We start from the raw sequence: 19218 nt of genomic DNA on the forward strand, positions 1-19218 counted from the left end.
TGTATAGAGTTACCAGATCACACCTGGGAGTTCTGAGATACATAAACCAAACCAATTCACACTTCAACTGAGGCCTGGACAAAAATAACCTATCCTGTCCTCGGAATTGGATCTCACAGATCTTGTCTGCACAGGTCATATTCTTTGAGACTGAGACTCTAAATCTCCATTTGTATTTGTCAATAAATTTTAAAAACTTTAAATTTTAAGGTCTTTAAAATTTAAAGTCTTATGTCCATGATACAGGCTTAGTAACTTTGAAAAAGAAATTACTTTCTGAAACTACATGTATGTAAATACATTTTATCTACCTCTCAGCTTCACAGCTTAACATCCATCTCTTTAAATTTTCAGTACTTTTTAATTCCCGGGTTTCTGCATGACTTCATTTATTTATTAAAATAATTAGTATCAAATGCAATCTCAAAAAATAACATGAAAATTATTATACATACTATATACATTTTGTATATTTGAAAAGGTGAGATTAAGCAAAATACAGATTTCCTGTATATAAATGTATACACACATATATATGTATATATATACATATATATATATACATATATATATGCAAAAATTGAACACTAAGTGAACACTAACATCCTCCAGTTCTCAAAAGAAGAAAAAACACAAATGACCAATGGATATTTGAAAAAGTGTTCAATATCATTAGTCAAGAGGGAAATGCAGATGAAAACCACTTTGATAGTCTATATCACGCCGTCAGAATTTCCATCAAGAAAACAAACGGCAAATGTTAGCAAGAATGTAGGGAAACAGTAACTCTCTCTCCTGATGGGAATATAAACTGATGCCACCAGTGGAGAAATTGGTAGGAAGATTCCTCAAATTGCTAAAAATAGAACGAACACAGGACATTGTTATTCTTTTCCTGGGTATATGCACAGAGACCTGTACATCCTACCACGGAGACTCTAGCACTTCCATGTTCATTTCCTAGGGGCTTTGATTCAAATTTTTCTGAAATTTGTTCATTGTTCACTTCAGGAGACAAGGAGAGCCTAATGGAGTTTGATTTTAGGGTGGTGAGCAGATCTGGGGCTGTGGAGTGCAGGATGAGGGTGGACTTGGCGAGACACAGGACAGGTGACCAACCAGAATCAGGTGAAGGGGACAAGACTGGAGAACCCCTCCACAATTTCTCTGTCACTCTTGGTACATTGCCATTGGCTTGAATGGAAGGCCAGATGCTCTTCCCTCTCTTCAGGGCTGGTGTCTAGGGTGTGACTGTGGATTAGCCCACAATATTCTTACTCATTCCTCTTGGAACCTCATTTCAAAATAGCTCTCTTCCTCCAGGGAAGCCACATGCTGTTTCAATCATACTTCCTTCCGTATGAATCAAATGATTACCTTGATCATTTTAAGTTTTCACAAAGGTTAGTATAAAATGTTCTGAATAGGAATGAATTTTATAAATTTAAACCATCTGCACTGGATCCTGAAGTTGTGAGAATCAACTGGGTAAATGAAGAGCCAACTAGAGGTCTAGTTTAAAAGTTTAATTACCTACTGAAAATTCTAACTCATGCATTTGCAGGCTCTGAAAATTAAGGGGGTCAATATTCTAAGTCACAAACACAGGAAAATTCTGACTCAGATAAAAGCTTCAATTTTTAGTTCTATAAGTGTGTGGCTTTATATAGCTTTTATGAAATATTTGCGTGTTTAATATTAGCCTTTATTATAGTACCTCCTTCTTAGAAACAATATTAAAAATCCTTTATATCATAATTATCCCTGGTTATATAAACTTATTGGAAAAATATTTTGGTCATCAAGTACAACATCAGGGTTAATTCAATCCTTACCTGCAAAGAGTTGACAATAATTATGAGCAAATATCCAATTTATGTATTGAACAACAACGTAATTTTTCACAGAGGACAGCAGGACAATGTAGATGTGATTATGGACCTCTCAGCGATATTTTACTTAAAAACTACATAATTGGACTTTCACAATGGGAGACGTACAGTCACATTGTTTGAATAAGAAAGATATTTATGAAAACACAGTACAATCAGGCATAAAGGACTTTAAATGTATACTTGTCGAACAACTGACATGCTGATTCAAACATGGATACAATAACAGAAACACATTTCATGAAAAAAAATCTATATTTTCTAACTCCAAAGTCTATAAAGAAAATTGAAAAGAATAGAAGAAATACGTGGCAAGTTGGGAAGTCTTTTGTTCCCCTTTGCAATAGCAGAAAACTGTAGGGAAAACATTCCCTTTGAACTGGGAGAACTAACAGTGCTCTTCACGTCCCTGTGATTTCATGATGTGCATAAAGGAATAGAATGGGTTGTAAATTACTACTTTCATACTTATATAATGACCCCCCCAATCCCATTATTTTGTGTCACACAATGAGAAAACTATTTGAAAATAATCTAATGGAATTTATGCTTTTGGTTGTGACACGAAGTAGAAGAGTTACCTGTGGAAAATTGAATTCTGCTGAAATGTCTCTAATTGTAAGGACTATCTGTGTATTTTGAGATGGAGTTGATGCTTGTTCGATTCATCGCTAATGCAAACCTGATATTGTTACATTGTATCAAAGTGCTAATAGCCCTCATTTCAGGTATGGTTAGTAACATCTCTAGACACATTCGTATTGTCACTTGTGAACATAGCTGCTATTCTTCCTGAATCAATGTGCATTGGGGTGAAACTGAGTATTACTGTGCCTAACACTTTTGCACTAAACTTATCAATAATTTATAGCTACTTAATTCCACATTGTGGAAAATTTAGGAATCACATTTTTTTCCTCACAAACTTGGGATGATTTTTAGCCCCAAATGAATAAACTCAAATATCAAGGTTTTATTATATAATAAAAATTCATAAATCATTAATCTCAAATATATTTGATAAAATTATTACACCATCCTTATTAGTGACAAAATTAGTGACATTAACATCTCACATTGAAGGTTTGAAATACAATAGAAATAAAAGCAGATACATGTCCAATGATCAGCATAACTGAGCTCCAAAATAAACTGTTCCTATAAATTTCCTCATCTGTGCCAGTAGCACACAATGAGGTAAGTAGTTAAGCACCCCAATAACACTGCTATGTTTTGGGGGCTACTTTTTTTTAACCATTTGTCCTACAAAGGTCACCATATTAATTCATATCACTCAGGATTCATGGCCCTAATGTTGAGAAATATGTACATACTTCATGATTCCATTCCCAGAGTTTCATTTATATATCAGTTTTATTCAACAGTTTTCTTCCAGGCAATACTTATTCCTGAAAATGAGCTGCTTCCATAAAACAGAAACTTTAGTAAATAAAATCGGTAACTGAGAACTTTTAATAAAATCTCCAGTCATCCAGGTCCCTTATAAAGCGCACAAGTGCCTTAAAATCCATCTTCTTTAACATCACACTAAGAACACAGTGACAACTGTTTTTGTAAACCATTATCTCTTTGAGATGACGTGGGTGAGACTCCACATGGACATTCAGCTTCTTCTCTCAGACCTCCAGCCAGGTCGATAGTAGTGAAGATGGTACTCCCTGCTGTAGATACCTGTGCAGTAAAAGACTTTATTTCACACGGGCTAATAAGATGGGCTAACGGAGACACCATTTAGAGCAGTAGTTCTCAAGGCTAAAGTGCATCAATAATCACCTGTAGAATTTGTAAGCAAATACACTTTTGGATATCAAGCCCAAGGCATTCATTCAGGTTCAATAAGTTTGGGATATCTATTTAATCTTAGTTCCTGGGGACTGCAGGTGTTGATGGTTCAGGGACCACACCACATTAAGGATCACTAATTTAGAACAAAAAAATTCTGACTTTTGATTGACCATACCAATACCACTTCTTTTCCCTACTCCCCTATAGCTCGCTCTCTCTCTCTCTCTCTCTCTCTCTCTCTCTCTCTCTCTCTCTATCTCCCTTCCCTCCCATTCCCTATTTTTTCATCCTTCTCCACCCCTTGCCCTCTCAAGACCTCTCCTCTCGTTTATATAACAAGAACTGGCATCTTAGGATCTAATACTGTCTAACAGCTTAGCCTTAATGAAGCTCAATTATATTGGATAAAGTCAATATGTCATCTTTATTGAGCTTCAAGGCTATTAAGGCTTATTACCCAGAGAATTTGAAGTTATCTTCAAATCTTAAAGTGCTAAATGTCACCACAATCATAAAACTACAGTTCTCCTTTCATGTAGTATGTGGTAGACAAAGCTCTCAAAGGGGAGAAAGGAGACACTAAAAATAATCATTTTCATAGACAGAGAACATCACAATACTCAGCCATATAGTTTTGATAAACCTCATATATGAGGGTAGTCCTGGCTTAGAGTACTAAAAGGCACATTGTAACAAAATCCTCAACTTTTGAAAAGAAAGTATGGATAATTTTGTTGTATTGTTTTTCTCTGAGAATGAAAAGTTGGGCAAAGGCAACCTGACAATGTAATTATTTTCAAATCAAATCTCTCTTAAATATTAAATACATCCTGTTTTGATATAATCGGAGTGTCTACTGTTCAGTATGAGATGGAGTATACTTAGAAACTTTTAATTTAGAAATGAATACTTGCGCCGGAAGAATTTTGCAAAGAAGAAATCTGAAAAAAATTTATCATTTCAGTTCCCTGACTTACATTTATACAAAATATACTCTATACTTTCTATTTGTGAATGAGTTAGTAGCCAGCCTTTTATTTTCCTAACTTCCCATCTCTTAGCCTCAGGCATGCTAAAATTACTAACACAGAGAATGTAGTATAACTAAATGGGGATGCACTGGGGGTTGTAACAGTACTGCCAGTGTGTGGTGGGGACCACTGTCTTTGGTTGTGTGACTAATCCGCCAGGCCTGAGAATCCTCAGCATTTCTTCCTCACTAGACCACAACAAGCCTTGTATCGTTTATTTGCTGTTGTTTGTTTTCAGTGATGGGGACCAAATCCTAGCCTAGTGCAAGCCGCTAAAGACTCAGCTGTGAAGCCCTGTCCCAGACCTGGAGTCTACAGCCCTTCTCAAGCTCTGGCTGCAGCTTCCCTTCCCTCACTTCCTAAGTTCACCACCATGCCCTCACATTCTTTCTCCTGCCAGGCTGACTAACTCTTTCTCCCTAGTTTGAAGAATACAATAACCTGATTTTTAGCTCTTAATTTAAACGTTAACTCCTTCCCAGAGATGAAGATGAGTATGTATTAGTAGTTGCTGCTGCTGAAAAATTTTTTACTTTAATACAGTCATTTTGATTCTGTATTGCACATACACACACACACACACACACACATCTTAGCTATTGTCAAGTTATAAACCTGAGAACATTTAGTAAATGAAAGATAAAATCAGTGGCAAATTAAGCTTAATAGTATATATGTCATGTGATCCTCAACGATAGATTTTGAAGATATACAAATTGTATACTCTTCTGTTCAGACATAGTCTCCCAGTTAGCACATTGTAATGATAGTTTTGTGAATTTTTTAAAAAGTATTAAGTCAATTAACATATGTCTGTTGTTAACTTAGTTAATAATTGTTACTTAGTTTATTAGTCGAAAGAAAATGATTGATTTTCTGTGATTTTTAGCAACCATTTTGAGTTGTGGAATTAAAATAACAAGGAGTTATAAAAAGAATTAGAAATGTTTAAACCCTTAATTGCCACAAACTTCAGTTCGAAAAACTAAGAAGAAATAGCCTAAAATATATCCAACTGCAGTTTAAAGGTATAACATGTTCGAGTAAATGGTTCAGGAAGTATTTCAAATTTGGTTATTTCCAAGGAGTGATCGATTAAAAAAAATGGATTGACAAATAATTTTAGGTTTAGATCAACTGGATACTAAAACTTCCGTTCATAGAGTCTGTATAAAAGAATAGTTTGAGTCGGGTGTCCTCAGCATAGCAATAAATAGTCTACCAGTTTTGAAGCGGTCCTGCCCCGTTGGCTGCTGGGAGTGTGCTTATGCTGGTAAGCACCACGTGCTCTGAGAGTTTTGATACGTTATCAAAGTTGCTGATCTGCGTGGTCAGGGACTTCCTGCTCTCTGTGCTTGTCCGTCCCCTTGCGAGCTGATCTCCTTGGCGATGATGAACCCCAAGACAACAAGAAAAGGCAGCTTTAAATTCCTCTCGAAATTTTCCTGGCAGACCAGAGAGAATGAAAGGAGAGTGAGTTATGTATCAACAGCTCTCAACACCGAGTGCGCAGGGTACAAATGAGTCGTTCCCTTGAGCCACAGTATCCGTGAGGTGGAGTATTTTGTATCAATAAAGGAAATAGAGAAAGGAAATTAAAAGATGAAGTATTTTCATATAATACTTGGCGTTTGTTTTCTTTCCTTAAAGTCAAAACCCTTGTGTTTCTCGTTAGTTTTTAACCCTGTAAGGCACTTGATTGCTTCAAAAGCAATGAAAAATTTATCTACATTGTGTATAAGTAAATAAACTGAGGTGTGCTATATTATAAAGATGCTGAAACCACGAGAGGTCACAAAACGGGGAAAAATAAATTATAGTTTTTATGAAAACTCTGCTTTCATATCCCATGTGTGACAAAATAGGAAAAACAAGAAACTGGAAGAATTATAGCAAGTACTTATCTTTGACCTATTAGTGAGATTTTAGGCATTTAAGGTGATGAAATGATCACCTTTATTAGAGTGAAGGTTGTTTTTTCTTGGAAACTGTTCTTTCTTCTCTCTGGGCCTATGCTTCTGAGGGACTAGGTGTGGAGACCGTTCCCAGGCCTAAGAAAACGGCAGGCACACACCAGGTCATAGTCTGTGGCCCAACTTAACCTCATACCAGGACTCTGCTTTGGTCTGTGCCTTCTGCATCAAACAGTTGCAGCCCAACTTCCGTATAGGTTTCACCTACCCAGTGCCAGGTCAGAGCACTAGCCCGCGTGTGTTCAGCAACTATTTAAAAAGTGACAAACTTACTTTTCTGAAATAAAATTGGCTGTCCTTTTTATTTTACCAACTAAACTTTTTTAATTTGTGAAATTATAAAAAGTATATTTCTAGATTGCCATGTAATATTTCAGCAAATGTATGCAGTTATCAAAGCTTAAATGGAATTAAACAGATGCAAACATTTGTTATGTATTCATAGCAAAACAGAAAATCCTTTTTTATCTTCTAACTTTTGAGATCTATAATAGATCCTTCTATTTGTAATTATCTCCCCATCAAGTCTTCCTCTATCTGTTCTAAGTACTTAGACAAATCATGCAAATCAAAAAGCCAATATGAAATCGGAAGGCACATGCTCTTTATTAAATGTACAGTAAATAGTTTTCTTGAATATAAAAATGACTATATAGTTAGAAAGGGAAACAAATACATAGCCAAGTAATTGGGAACAAAATAGTACAAAAATATAGATAATTGCAGCATAGCTCTGATGGGGCCACCTGTAGGTTTCCCAAGCTCCAGGGGATGGCTCACACTTACATCCTTATGGGCAGTTCTAAATGGAGTTAGTGAGCTATTAAAACAAAAACTAACATGAACTTGGTATGGGGATGTTTGGGAGACCATGACAAAGATTTGAAGGGAAGAAGTGGGGTTAGATGATATCATATTCATTGCATATACATATATACGTAACATATAATAAATAGTAATATATGTAAAATATATTGCAGAGGTGTGCTGAATTAGTTATGGATGTGTGTATCTTTTAGCTTAAGTGTTATTATGAGAAATCCTTTTTTTTTTTGGCAAGTGAGAATTCTTCAAGGAACTTAAGTATAGAAATCTCTGAAAGCAGGTTGGTTTCAATTATGCCATGCATTTTGACAAAAAAAATATCAATGCAAAACAGATAAAGGTATTTCATACTTTTTAATCGTAGGTTTGATCAAAGGAGTGTATGGTACTCAAAATTTTTACTGCTCCATTTACTGTTTATTCTAAGTTTTCTGAGAAAATATTGCACAATGCCCTCTGAAATGCTATGTGCTATGTATTCACTTCCAAAAAGGAGAAATCCAAAACCAATCCAGTCAGGGGCTGTCATGGCTCCCACACAACAGACACTGATGTCTGTATCTCCTTCCGAACTGTTCCAGAGCATCTGCTCTGGAAGCTCCACCACTGAGGTGAGGCTCCTGATGAAACACTGGACACTCACCACTGAGAAAGTTGTAAATGATTGGGTTAGCAGCACTGTTAGCATACACAAGCCAGTGGGAAAACGTGAACCAAGCATAGACAGTCTCTCTGTCTTCGGTGTGTGTGAACATCCCAAACACTCTGTAGGAAGAGAAACAGAAACAAAATCAAGAGGGATCTTTAAATAATTAAATTCAAAGGTGAACAAATTTCACAGCAATAAACTGGCCCTGAACTCTGCACTGACAGCCCAGTATCTTCAGAATTGTTTTGGGTACCCATGAGAACCTCCAGTGTATGCAGGGTACAAACACACACACACACACACAAAACAAGTCAGCTGAGAGGAAAAGGCTGGAATCAGGAAACACGAATCTCTTGTCAACAAGATAGAAGTTGACTTTCCATCCTGTTATCTTGTTTCTAGGTGGATTGACTAACCTTGTTGCTATTCCTTATGTGCATGGATGGTATCGTGCATGCATGTCTGTGCATCACTTGTGTGCATGCCTGGTACTCACAGCAGTCATGAGAGCATGCTGGGTTTCCTTTAACTGGGGTTACAGATGGTGGTCAGCAGCCATGTAGGTGCTGGGAGTTGAACCCTGGCCCTCTGGAAGACCAGCCACTGCTTTTACCCACTAAGCCATCTTCCAGACCCATTGCACATATTTTAATAAGCAGCCCAAAATTGGATGGCTGAATTCTTCCCACGTTCACTTGTGCACTGATGAATGTACACTTCCTAATCTCTAACGTTCCCAGTCTCTTTGAAATTTCCATGAGGCATTTTTGTATAGAGTAAGTGACTGGTTTTCAATGAGTAAGACTCTGATAGTCCTTAGGTACATGAGTTTCAAGTTTTCATATACTATGTTAAACTGAAAATGTATTACAGTACACTCAAAGACCATTTTTGATCAATTTTTAACATTGTCTTTCACTGGTGTGGGGTGATTAGGTAGGAGGTAAAAGTAATTCTTGTAAAGACTTAAGTTCAGATTCTCAGAATGCCCACAAAAATCCTAACATATTAGCGCACATCTGTAATCTTAACAATCATATTGTGAGCTTGCAGGTGGAGACAGGAGAATCTCCTGGATGCTCATAGCCCGGCTACCTTGGAGTACACAACACAACTGTAGAAATGAAGAGCAGAAGAAAGAACTGACTCCCAATAACTTTTCTCTTTTCCTCTAACCTCCATACCCATGTTATGATATGTGTGCAGCAACACACACACACACACACACACACCACTGCAAAGAAAAATCACGCCCACCGTATTCTATTCATAGAAATCTCCCACTCTCTTTTCTGGTAGAATTTAACAATGATGCCCACAAACCCACCCACACACTTGCAGCTACTCTGTCCAAGGATGAAGAAATCTGTTCCCTCCTGGAGGCCCTATCAACGACCATGTGACTTGTATCTTAGACTGCTTTGCAAAGAGAAAGATGTATGATAGAAATGAATTTCTTAGACACAGTGATGCTCTATAGAGCAGTAAAAGTTTGTAAAACCACATACAGAGTGAAAGAATGTGGACAAATTTAGTCTACAATAAGATACAAGTGCTAGTTCGAAATCTCTGAAATACTAGATCACCTGGAGGAAGTTAGCTTTAGTCAAACAGGCAAAAGGCTACATTTCAAGAAAAAGAAGATAGGACTTTACAGTGTGTGAAAAATAAATGAAAACAAAAATGATATGCAAAGCAAAGCTAAATTTAAAGATATATATTTTTAAAAATGGCAGCTTATGTAGGTAGGTCTTCTGTCTATGTGTTAATTTAATTGGTTAATAAAGAAACTGCCTTGGCTTTTTGATAGGAACTTAGATAGGCAGAGTAGACTGAACAGAATGCTGGGAGAAAGAAGCAGAGTCAGGCAGACACCATGATTCCCCTTCCCGAGACAGATGCTGGCTAGACTCATGCCGGTAAGCCATGCCATTGTGGTGGCACACAGATTATTAGATATGGGTTAGTTAAGATGTGAGAGTTATCCAATAAGAGGCTAGAACTAATGGGCCAGGCAGTGTTTAAATGAATACAGTTTCCATGTAATTATTTCGGGTGTAAAGCTAGCCGGGTGGTGGGACGCAGCCCGCCGCTCCTTCTACAAGTAGCCATAGAAATAATTTTCAAAATTGTTTTAAAATGTTTGTGTTTATAGCAACAGGCATATTGCTCAAAACTTGAAACACTTTTAAACGTGAAAATTTTTCTCCCCAGGAAAGGAAGGTACTTAATTCAGAATAATAAGCTGACTATTATTGACAAGAGGGCATTTGGAAATAATTAGAGTCAGAGGTCAAGAGCAGAGATAGAAGAAATTCAAATGTGAACCTCATAGGAGTGCTAAATCCATTCTTAAACTAGTTTGTTTAAACTAGTAAACAGAGGAGGGGAAGAAGGGGAAAGGAGGAGGGGAGAGAGGAGGAGGGGCAGAAGGGAGAGGGTGAGGGGAAGAGGAAGGAGGAATCTATTCAGTGCCATTCATGTCTAGGACGCTCTTAACATCAGAAAACGGAAGCTGGCAAAGACTTAATATTTTTGCATTTGATTTCTGTGAGAAGTAACATGAGAGGAGAGACTTAGCGGAAGTAGAGGGTAAATGATGCATTGTAAGTGGACACAGATCTCAAGAACAGGGGTTTTCAAAGCCTTAGACATACAAGGCTACGATGTTTCTGCACAAAAGCTCATTTTCCACTTCTTCATTAAAAAAATCTTTAAACAATCAAACACAAAGATCAAGTCTTTTCAGCTGGTTATACCACCTTTTATCTGACTCTAGCTGAACCTACCTGTCTCTAAGGTCCCCAGCTGTGAGGAATATGATATTGACTCTGACTTTGGGAAAAGGGACAGATTAAGTTTGAAGACTTTTAGAAATGTAATTAAGGTTGCCTTGGGACCAGTCTGTGTGCAACAGGTTTGATACAATACAACATGGTAATATATTATATTGTCATGAATATAACATGGTACCATATTATTCTAAAATATGTAGGATGTATAATATTATAATGTTATAATATTATATAATTATTTATAAATGTTTATTATTAAATAATGCTATAATATTTATATATTATAAAATTATATAAATATAACACATACATATGTTTTATTAATATTGATACTGAAATTATTTCAATAACTTCAAGAAATGGACTATCTTTCTCTAGGTTTAATGTTGAACACAAAATATCTACTTTATGGCTGCTGTGCTTAGTGCCCCAACTGAATAATTCTTGTCTCTTTTTATTCTGAAAATATTTTCTTTGAAAGAAAGGATTGTAGTGTGGTCATTTATATATTTGAGAACAATGTTGGAAACCCATTTATTCTCATGAAAAAGAATTCAGATGTGAAATTTTATTTACGATATTAGCTATTGAAACACAATTTTTATTAGAATGCTTCCTCCATCTAAGGCTTAGCAATCTACCCCAAGAAGTTAGGAAAACAGCTATTTTATCTACCATTCAACTGAAAATCTCTACTGACAGAGCATGTTAGAAGGCTGACGTTGCCTTAAAGTGTTCTAACAACTGAGTTGACTGGCCGGATAAAGTACCTAGGAAAGGGTTTTGTCTGTTTAGAAAGAAAGGAGTTCTTAATTAAATGTCAAGCTGCCTGATTTTCAAATAAATACACGGGCTTTACCTCTTTAGCACATTGAGAATGCTGATTGGGAGATAGCAAATTGCAAAGACCAAAAGAACGACCATGAGCATCCGGGCTGTTTTCCTCCGTGCTCGGATCTGCTTTATCTCAGCAGCCACAGCGCTAATCCGGGCCTTGCTCTGCTGTCCGGACCCTCGGGGCTGAGAAACCGGTTGCTGCTGCTTCCATTTTCTCTGAACCACAGAAGAAGTTCCTGGGATCTGAAAGGAGAGGGGATCCCTTATTGGTACTTAGCAAATTTCCACATGGAAGTGAAGATTAAGAAACAGAAGTTTGGAATATAGAATTCCCACTTCTCCAGAGCACTGTCCTGGCTATATGTCCTTAGCATTCTTCTGGTCAAATGCCAAATAGATGTCTGCGTGGGAAAAAGTTAAAAACAAGCTTCTTTTGTTGTGTTAAAGCATGACGACTTTTTCAAAGTATAAAGAATACAGGCCCTTATTAAAAAGAGAAATAAAATAAGGAGAGAAGAATGCTAAGAAAATTCCAACTACAAATGTTCATTATATATTCTATATGTTCATTATATATTCTAGATTCAGTTGTCACATACGTTTAAACACTATTCAGATAGCAGGACAGAAACACACATACACACACACACACGCGCGCACACACACACCAAAACAAAAGCTTGAATGAATTTTTGATGCATCATTACTGCCATCTGCTGTAAAAGGGAGGCATAGCACCTGTGACTCCAAAGCAAACCTATGTATAAGGGGAACAAAACAAACTATTTATTCTCCGTGATTTACTGCTCACATTTACAAAATTGTCTGAAGCTAATTTTGCAATTTGTCCTTCCAGACAGCACACAAACACAATGAAAATCCTTCCAGGGCTTACACCAGTATGCCAAATAGCCACAATTTGTAGCAATTACATTACACAACACACTTTTCCTTTGATTTTCAGTTAGTTGACAATAGCAGAAAGTTCTGCCAAGTATAATATTTTCTTAATTACAAGCTCATGAAAATTGATAGACCTTAGCAAAACATCAGAATTCAGAGTGTGCCTTCTTTTTTTGATAAGATGTGCCAATAAGTACACCACTGAGACAGCTTGATTCTGTTACAATTGTTCAGCTGTTACTTTTATCTTTGCGCTGCAAGCTGTACAGAGCAGTGTGTTCCCGTGGCCTCTCAGAATGAAGGTTACATGGAACCTGTGGCTGTTTACACTACAAGATCAAAGTCTGTTAGAGAATCGCTTATTTGAGAACGAAGCTTTGAGGTCCAAACAGATGAGTCTCATTACATGAGACCCCACTTGACCATATTCTCAGTTAAGGAGATCAATGATACAAAGGAAAACTCATGCTGCAACAGAAACACCTCACACCTGGGCAGGACCACTTCACCAAACCGCTGGGAGACAAAGAGCTAAAAATTCTTCCTCTTCTGTGATTCTCTTTTTAAAACTTTTCAAAAAGTCATTACACTTTTGTTTTATGCATATGAGTGTTTGCTCACTTGTATATCTGTGCGCCACATGTATTCCCAGTGCCTGCATAGGTCAGGAAAAGATACTGGATTCCCTAGAACTAGAATTAGATAATTGTGACCTGCCATGTGTGTGCTGGGAATGAACCTAGGTCCTCTGCAAGAGCAGCTGGTGCTCTTTACTACTGAGGATCTCTCCAGTGCTGTGGTTCTCCTTATAAAATGTAGTTTTAGGAACAGTTTTTGTAAAAATAGCAATGGATCTTAAAAAAGTCCCAGAAGAATTCTGTCACAAAGTCTGTTAAGTACCTGATTAAGTGGTCTTGAAGTGGTTTCTAAATAAAACCATAAAGATTATTCTATTTTTGAGTGTTCCTATGAAGGAGAGAGCCAGTTTTCTTCCCGATGACTTCAAGCATCAAAACATTCCCTTGAAGAAAAAGTGCCATGGGGGGGCAGAGTTGAGGCCCTTGCAATGAGAAGAAAGAAATGGAGCAATGCCACTTTGAGATGCTTAATCTGAGGCAGAAGATGCTTAATCTACTCATTCTGCAATTATCAACTGTGCAGAGAACCTGACCACCCAAGGGAGACAGCAGAAAACTCATTTGGAGTCATTACAACAACTGACACTCAAGAATTGCACACGAGTCACGACCTTAAGTCATGACTAAGGAATTCACTGTAGGTTGTCTTCTGACCTCTAGTCCATGAGCACACACATGCACATAAACAAAGCTGAGCACACACATGCATCTGAACAACACACAAAAACTTCTTACTCTCTTGGATATAAATTTTCCAAAGGAAAATTTTTACAATTCAAAAAAAGATGTGTTTTGAAGTTCATACAAACTAAAGATATGACCTGAAGTGGTCTGCTGAGCTTAAGTGCAGAAGACAGCCTAGAATGAAATTCCTTAGTTGATATCCACTTTATTCTTTAGACAGGGTTTCTCATTGGCCTGGACTTTGTCAAGTAGGCCAGGCTGTCTAGCTAGGTATGCTACAAGCCGCAACATTACACAGTAATTGCTCGGCCATCTTTTCATGAGCAGCTTATCTGAACTAAGGGAACTGATAAAGGCTAAAACAAAAGGCTAGTGCTCTTAATACTGAGGATCTTTGGCGTTATTGCTTTGTAAGTGGCTGCCCTTTGCTGTATTCCTTTCTGTTACATATTTGGGGATTAATTCCTACAGTTAAGAACTGTTTAATGAAAACAGTTCCCCACTGCCAGGCCTTCATTCCTCTCACCTTGGTAAACAGAGAGACCTGCAATTATCTTTATCAGCAGGCATTTGGTCAGTGCTTAGGGTCCAGGCATAGAGCATTTCATCTAAGATAGTCACAGATAACCAAGGACATAGAATTGCTATTTGCCCAAGCTGCTGTTCTGGTTTTACCCCGTGACCAGAACTGCTGATAACAGCATAGCCCAGAACTGATAATTAGGAGGTCTGGGTCTCTTCTTCGCTAAGAGCAGTAAGTCTAACTCCAGACCTAGGCCAACAAAACCTGCAGGTCTCATGTACATGTGTTATCTGATTAAGAGCCAAGATTTCTACTTTGATGTGGGATATCCTTCTGTATATATGTTGCTTTTATTGGTTAATAGGTAACACTGTTTTGGTCAATGGCTTAGCAAAGTTAGGTGGGAAATCTGAACAGAGATAGAGAGAGAGTAGAAGGAGTCAAGGAGACGTCAGATAGCTGCTGAAGGAGAAAGATGCCAGAATCTTAGCAGTAGGCCACAGCCTCGTGGTGATAGATGATGAATAGAAATGGGTTAATATAAGATATAAGAGCTAGCTAGAAATATTCCTGGGCCATTGGCCAAACAGTGTTGTAATTAATATAGTTCTGTCTGATTATTCTAGTCTGGGCAGCTGGGAAACTAAAGGTAGTCTCTGTTTACACTACCTAACTGTTTACATAGTTTGCCTGGATACCTGGTAGCCTCTATGCTTACTGGGAGAAAGGATACGTTGTGCTGATTTAAACAATCCATGTGTTATTCAAAATTTTACTGAAAATAAACCTTTTATTTACCACCTAGAAATGTAGTGTAGCAAACTAACCTTCTCCTCTTGAATTCCCTGATGATTTAATTTCTTTCTTAATTAACTTTTTTTTCATTAAGCTCATTCTATGTGTACTAGCCACTCCCATGGATCTTTGTATGTGTGTGAAAACACTTACCTGGTTTGTTATTGGGCAAAAGAATTCCAGCCATGGAACCTGCCAGGGCTGAGGAATTGCTGGTTTTAAGGGTATATATGACTGGGAACATTTGTAATGGATAGGACTATGTGAAAACAAGGAAAAAATAAGAATATAGAGAAGAATAAAAATATATGGACAGAGAATCCCATTGTAAGTAGACGTCTTTACCCTCAGATTTTTAGCTCCCCTTTAGCTAGTTGTGGCATCTTTAATTGAACCCCGTTATAGTTAACCTTAGGGATCTTTGTGCTTCCTCATCTCCAGCACAGGCATTACAAGAATGCTCTACGATATCCAGATATTTTTGCATGACTTTTGGGTATTAAAGTCTTGTTCTCATGCTTGGAAGGCAAGCAATCTGCAGACTGAGTTATCACTCCAGGCCTCAGAATTTTGAATACATGTCTTATTACATTAAAGTAGTAATAATGATATAAATGGACCAGAAAAGACAAATTCCATGAAATTATCCCTATGGAAAGTCTTTTACCAATCTGTCACTGAGGGCTCCATAATATCTAACTTTAGAAAGTAGACCACAAGTATGATATGCTCATTATACTGCAAATAAACAGTGTAAACCATCTTGGACATGAAAATATATTATAAAAGAAATGTGAGCAATAATTATTAGCTCAAAACAGCATGCAATGATGAAAGAAAGAAATGAAATAAAGCTGCCAGATAGAGGAGAAGCCACTCATGTTTCTGGATTGGCAGAGTTAATTTTATGAAAATGTCCATATGGATAAAAGTAATTTGCAAAGTCACCATGATCCCTATCAAAATTCCAATGGCATTCTTCAGGAAACTAGAAAACAAACCAAAAATACCATGATCACATGTAAACACAAATGATCATAGATAGACAAAACCCAAACAGAAAGAGGCTTCTAGAGCAAAACATAGGGAATACACTTGTTTGGGGTATTGTCAATGGTATAGGCAAGAACCTGCTGAAGAGAACTCTAATGACACAGGGCATAGTCTCAAGAACCAAGAAGTAGACTTTATGGAATTTAATAGTTTCTACACAGCAAAGAAAATTATCAGCAGAACAGGCAGATATTCCACAGATTAAGAACAAAGTCTTTGCCAACTATACCTCACGCTGGGAGCTTGATATATAGAATAAATAAAGCACTATAAAATTTAAATACCCAAACCTCAGAACTGCCAGTCGGTAAATAGGATAATGAAATGAACAGCTAGTCTCAAAGGAAGAAGCACAAATGGCCCATAAATGTTTTAAAAAACTGTTTAACATTCTCAGCTATCAGGGAAATGTAAATAAACTCTCTTTGAGAATCTATCTTGCACCATTAGAACGACTACTCTCTTAGGCTTTTTATTGCTGTGATGAAATGCCAGGACCAAAAAGAACTTGGGGAGGAAAGCAGCCTTGGGGATCACAATCCATCATGATGAGAAATTAGGGTAAGAACTCAAGGCAGGCGCATGAGGCAAGAACTGAGTTAGGGGCTCTGGGTGTGTGTGGGGTGCTGCTTGCTTTGCTCCGTCTGACTTGTTCAGCTTGCTTTCTTTTTCTTTTTCTTTTCTCCTTTTTATTTATTCTTGGTGTCTTTCACATCATGCATTTCTATCCCGTTCATTTTCCTGTCCCTTCGTATCTACCCTCTGGCCTTGCAACCTCCCCACCTCAAATGAAATAAAATAAAATTTAAGAGGAAAAGAAAAGAGAGAGAGCAAAAAAGAGAGAGAGGGGGGAATCAATCAGCTTCATCACTAGAGGGAATTGTCCCTGTGCCATACAAGCACAGTAGAGCTGACCCTGAAGGTGTTTAAGTGTGGGAGATCAGACCCTGAGGATGTCAGAGGCAGAGAATGGGCCCTGCCCCTTGCTCATCTCTGCAAGTGAACTCACTAGCAATACAGGAGAGCTCACCCTGGTGGTGAGGACATGGGAGAGATGGCAGATTGAAGGAAACTCCCTTCGCACTGCCCTGCGACTACCCTGGTTCAGAACCTATAAGGTCAGCCCAACCCAGCAGCCTGCTTTCTTATCTCACCCAGGACCACTAGCGATGGGTGCCACCCATGGCCAGCAGGGCCCTCTCAACATCAGTTATCAATCATGACAAGACACCACAGGGTTGCCAACATGGAGAGGACAATCCGGTGGGGGCATTCTCTCAATTTTTTTCCTTCTTCAAAATGACTCTATCTTGTGTTAAGTTGACAAAAGAGCAGCTAGGACAGCTACCATGAAGAAGACAAATGGTAACAAATGGTGAGACTGTGGGGAAAGCAGTGCCCTTACCCACTGCTGGTGAGAGTGTGAACTAGTGTGACCACTATGGACGTCAGCATCAAGAGGTTCCTTACAATGCCCAGTTCTAACTGCCATGCGACCCAGCAAGAGCAAAGGATTCCGTATTCTCCCACAGAGACAGACAGTCGCATGGCTGTACGTGTGGCTTCACTATTCACAGGAATAAAGGAATGGAACCAACCTAGGCACCCATCACTATCAACGACAAAATGGATAGTGAAAATGTGACGCGTTCAGAAAATTGAAACTTACTCGGCTGTTAAGGAAAGCCCACTACGAAGTTTATGGGGAACATGGATGATACTGTCCATATTATCTTGTCAGGTAACTCAGTCTCGTCTCCGAGAGACAAAAATCATACCTTCTTTCTCTTATGTGGTTCTTCACTTTAATGTTTGTAGAATCTTGATTATTTATTCTATTCAGGTTTTCTCATTCACGTTGATCAACATTTTCAATTTTGGTATTTGTTTTGTATATGTTCATTTTATTTATTGTGTTCCTTTAGTTCTTCATTGGTATTTTATTGTTTTCTACTATAGCATCTAAATTTATTGTGTCTTTCACTGGGTACTGTTTTGGAAAAAAAATGTTCCTAATGGTTACAATAAACAGCTCAATTTAAACAATGATTAATACTAATCAAATTTTAATGCATATAAATGTGTATTTTTTTTGATTTTTCGAGACAGGGTTTCTCCATAGCTTTTGGTTCCTGTCCTGGAACTAGCTCTTGTAGACCAGGCTGGCCTCGAACTCACAGAGATCCGCCTGCCTCTGCCTCCTGAGTGCTGGGATTAAAGGCATGCGCCACCACCGCCTGGCTAAATGTGTATTCTTTCCAATATGACTGCACACCTCTTCCTATAAGTTAAGAACGTATGCATTGTAAGCTGAATTTTCAGTTTTATTGTTTTACACAATTGTGCTTCAGTCTGGTTATAAAGAGAAAAGAATTACAAACAAAAAATCTTTATAATAATGTTTTAATAGACCTAAATAGTTATGTTTACTTGTCCTATTTTATTTCTTTGTTGAGTTTGAGCGTTGCTTTCCTGGGTCTCCTTATCTTCTATGACCTTCTGTTCATCTTCTCACACCAGACTTACTATCATTACTCAATATCATTACCCAAATTCTAATTTCTCTAGAAATGTTGGCGAATAAAAGGTGGACAGTTTCATGGACCTAATCATCAAATGGAAGGTCTTTCTGGCTTTGGAAAGTTAAAATCCCGCGAGATCTAAGAGTATACTGTTGTTCACATCTACCTTCTCACATAGTATGAGACATACAAGCGTTTAATAATATCTGTGAAATGCATTAACAGAAGTTTACTTAATAACTATGATCTTTTCTTAATCCTCACAAGACTCAGAACTGGACTGAATGTTGAA

The 19218-nt window shown here is 37.6% G+C and overlaps 1 protein-coding gene across 1 annotated transcript in view; it reads right to left on the reverse strand.

Moving 5' to 3' along the window:
- Positions 1 to 3529: 3529 nt before the first annotated feature.
- Positions 3530 to 19218, reverse strand: part of Hcrtr2 (hypocretin receptor 2) — a 91386-nt gene continuing 75697 nt past the window's right edge. The window contains exons 5-8 of the mRNA XM_050127428.1: positions 11831 to 12051; positions 8171 to 8292; positions 5952 to 6174; positions 3530 to 3584 (exon numbers count right to left, since the gene is read on the reverse strand). Of these exons, the coding sequence (XP_049983385.1) occupies positions 3530 to 3584; positions 5952 to 6174; positions 8171 to 8292; positions 11831 to 12051 (621 nt within the window). The remainder of the gene's footprint in view (positions 3585 to 5951; positions 6175 to 8170; positions 8293 to 11830; positions 12052 to 19218) is intronic.

Source organism: Alexandromys fortis, unplaced genomic scaffold (assembly GCF_014885135.2).
Source record: "Alexandromys fortis isolate MF-2015 unplaced genomic scaffold, M_Fortis_MF-2015_v1.1 scaffold_22, whole genome shotgun sequence".
NCBI classification, from domain to species: domain Eukaryota; kingdom Metazoa; phylum Chordata; class Mammalia; order Rodentia; family Cricetidae; genus Alexandromys; species Alexandromys fortis.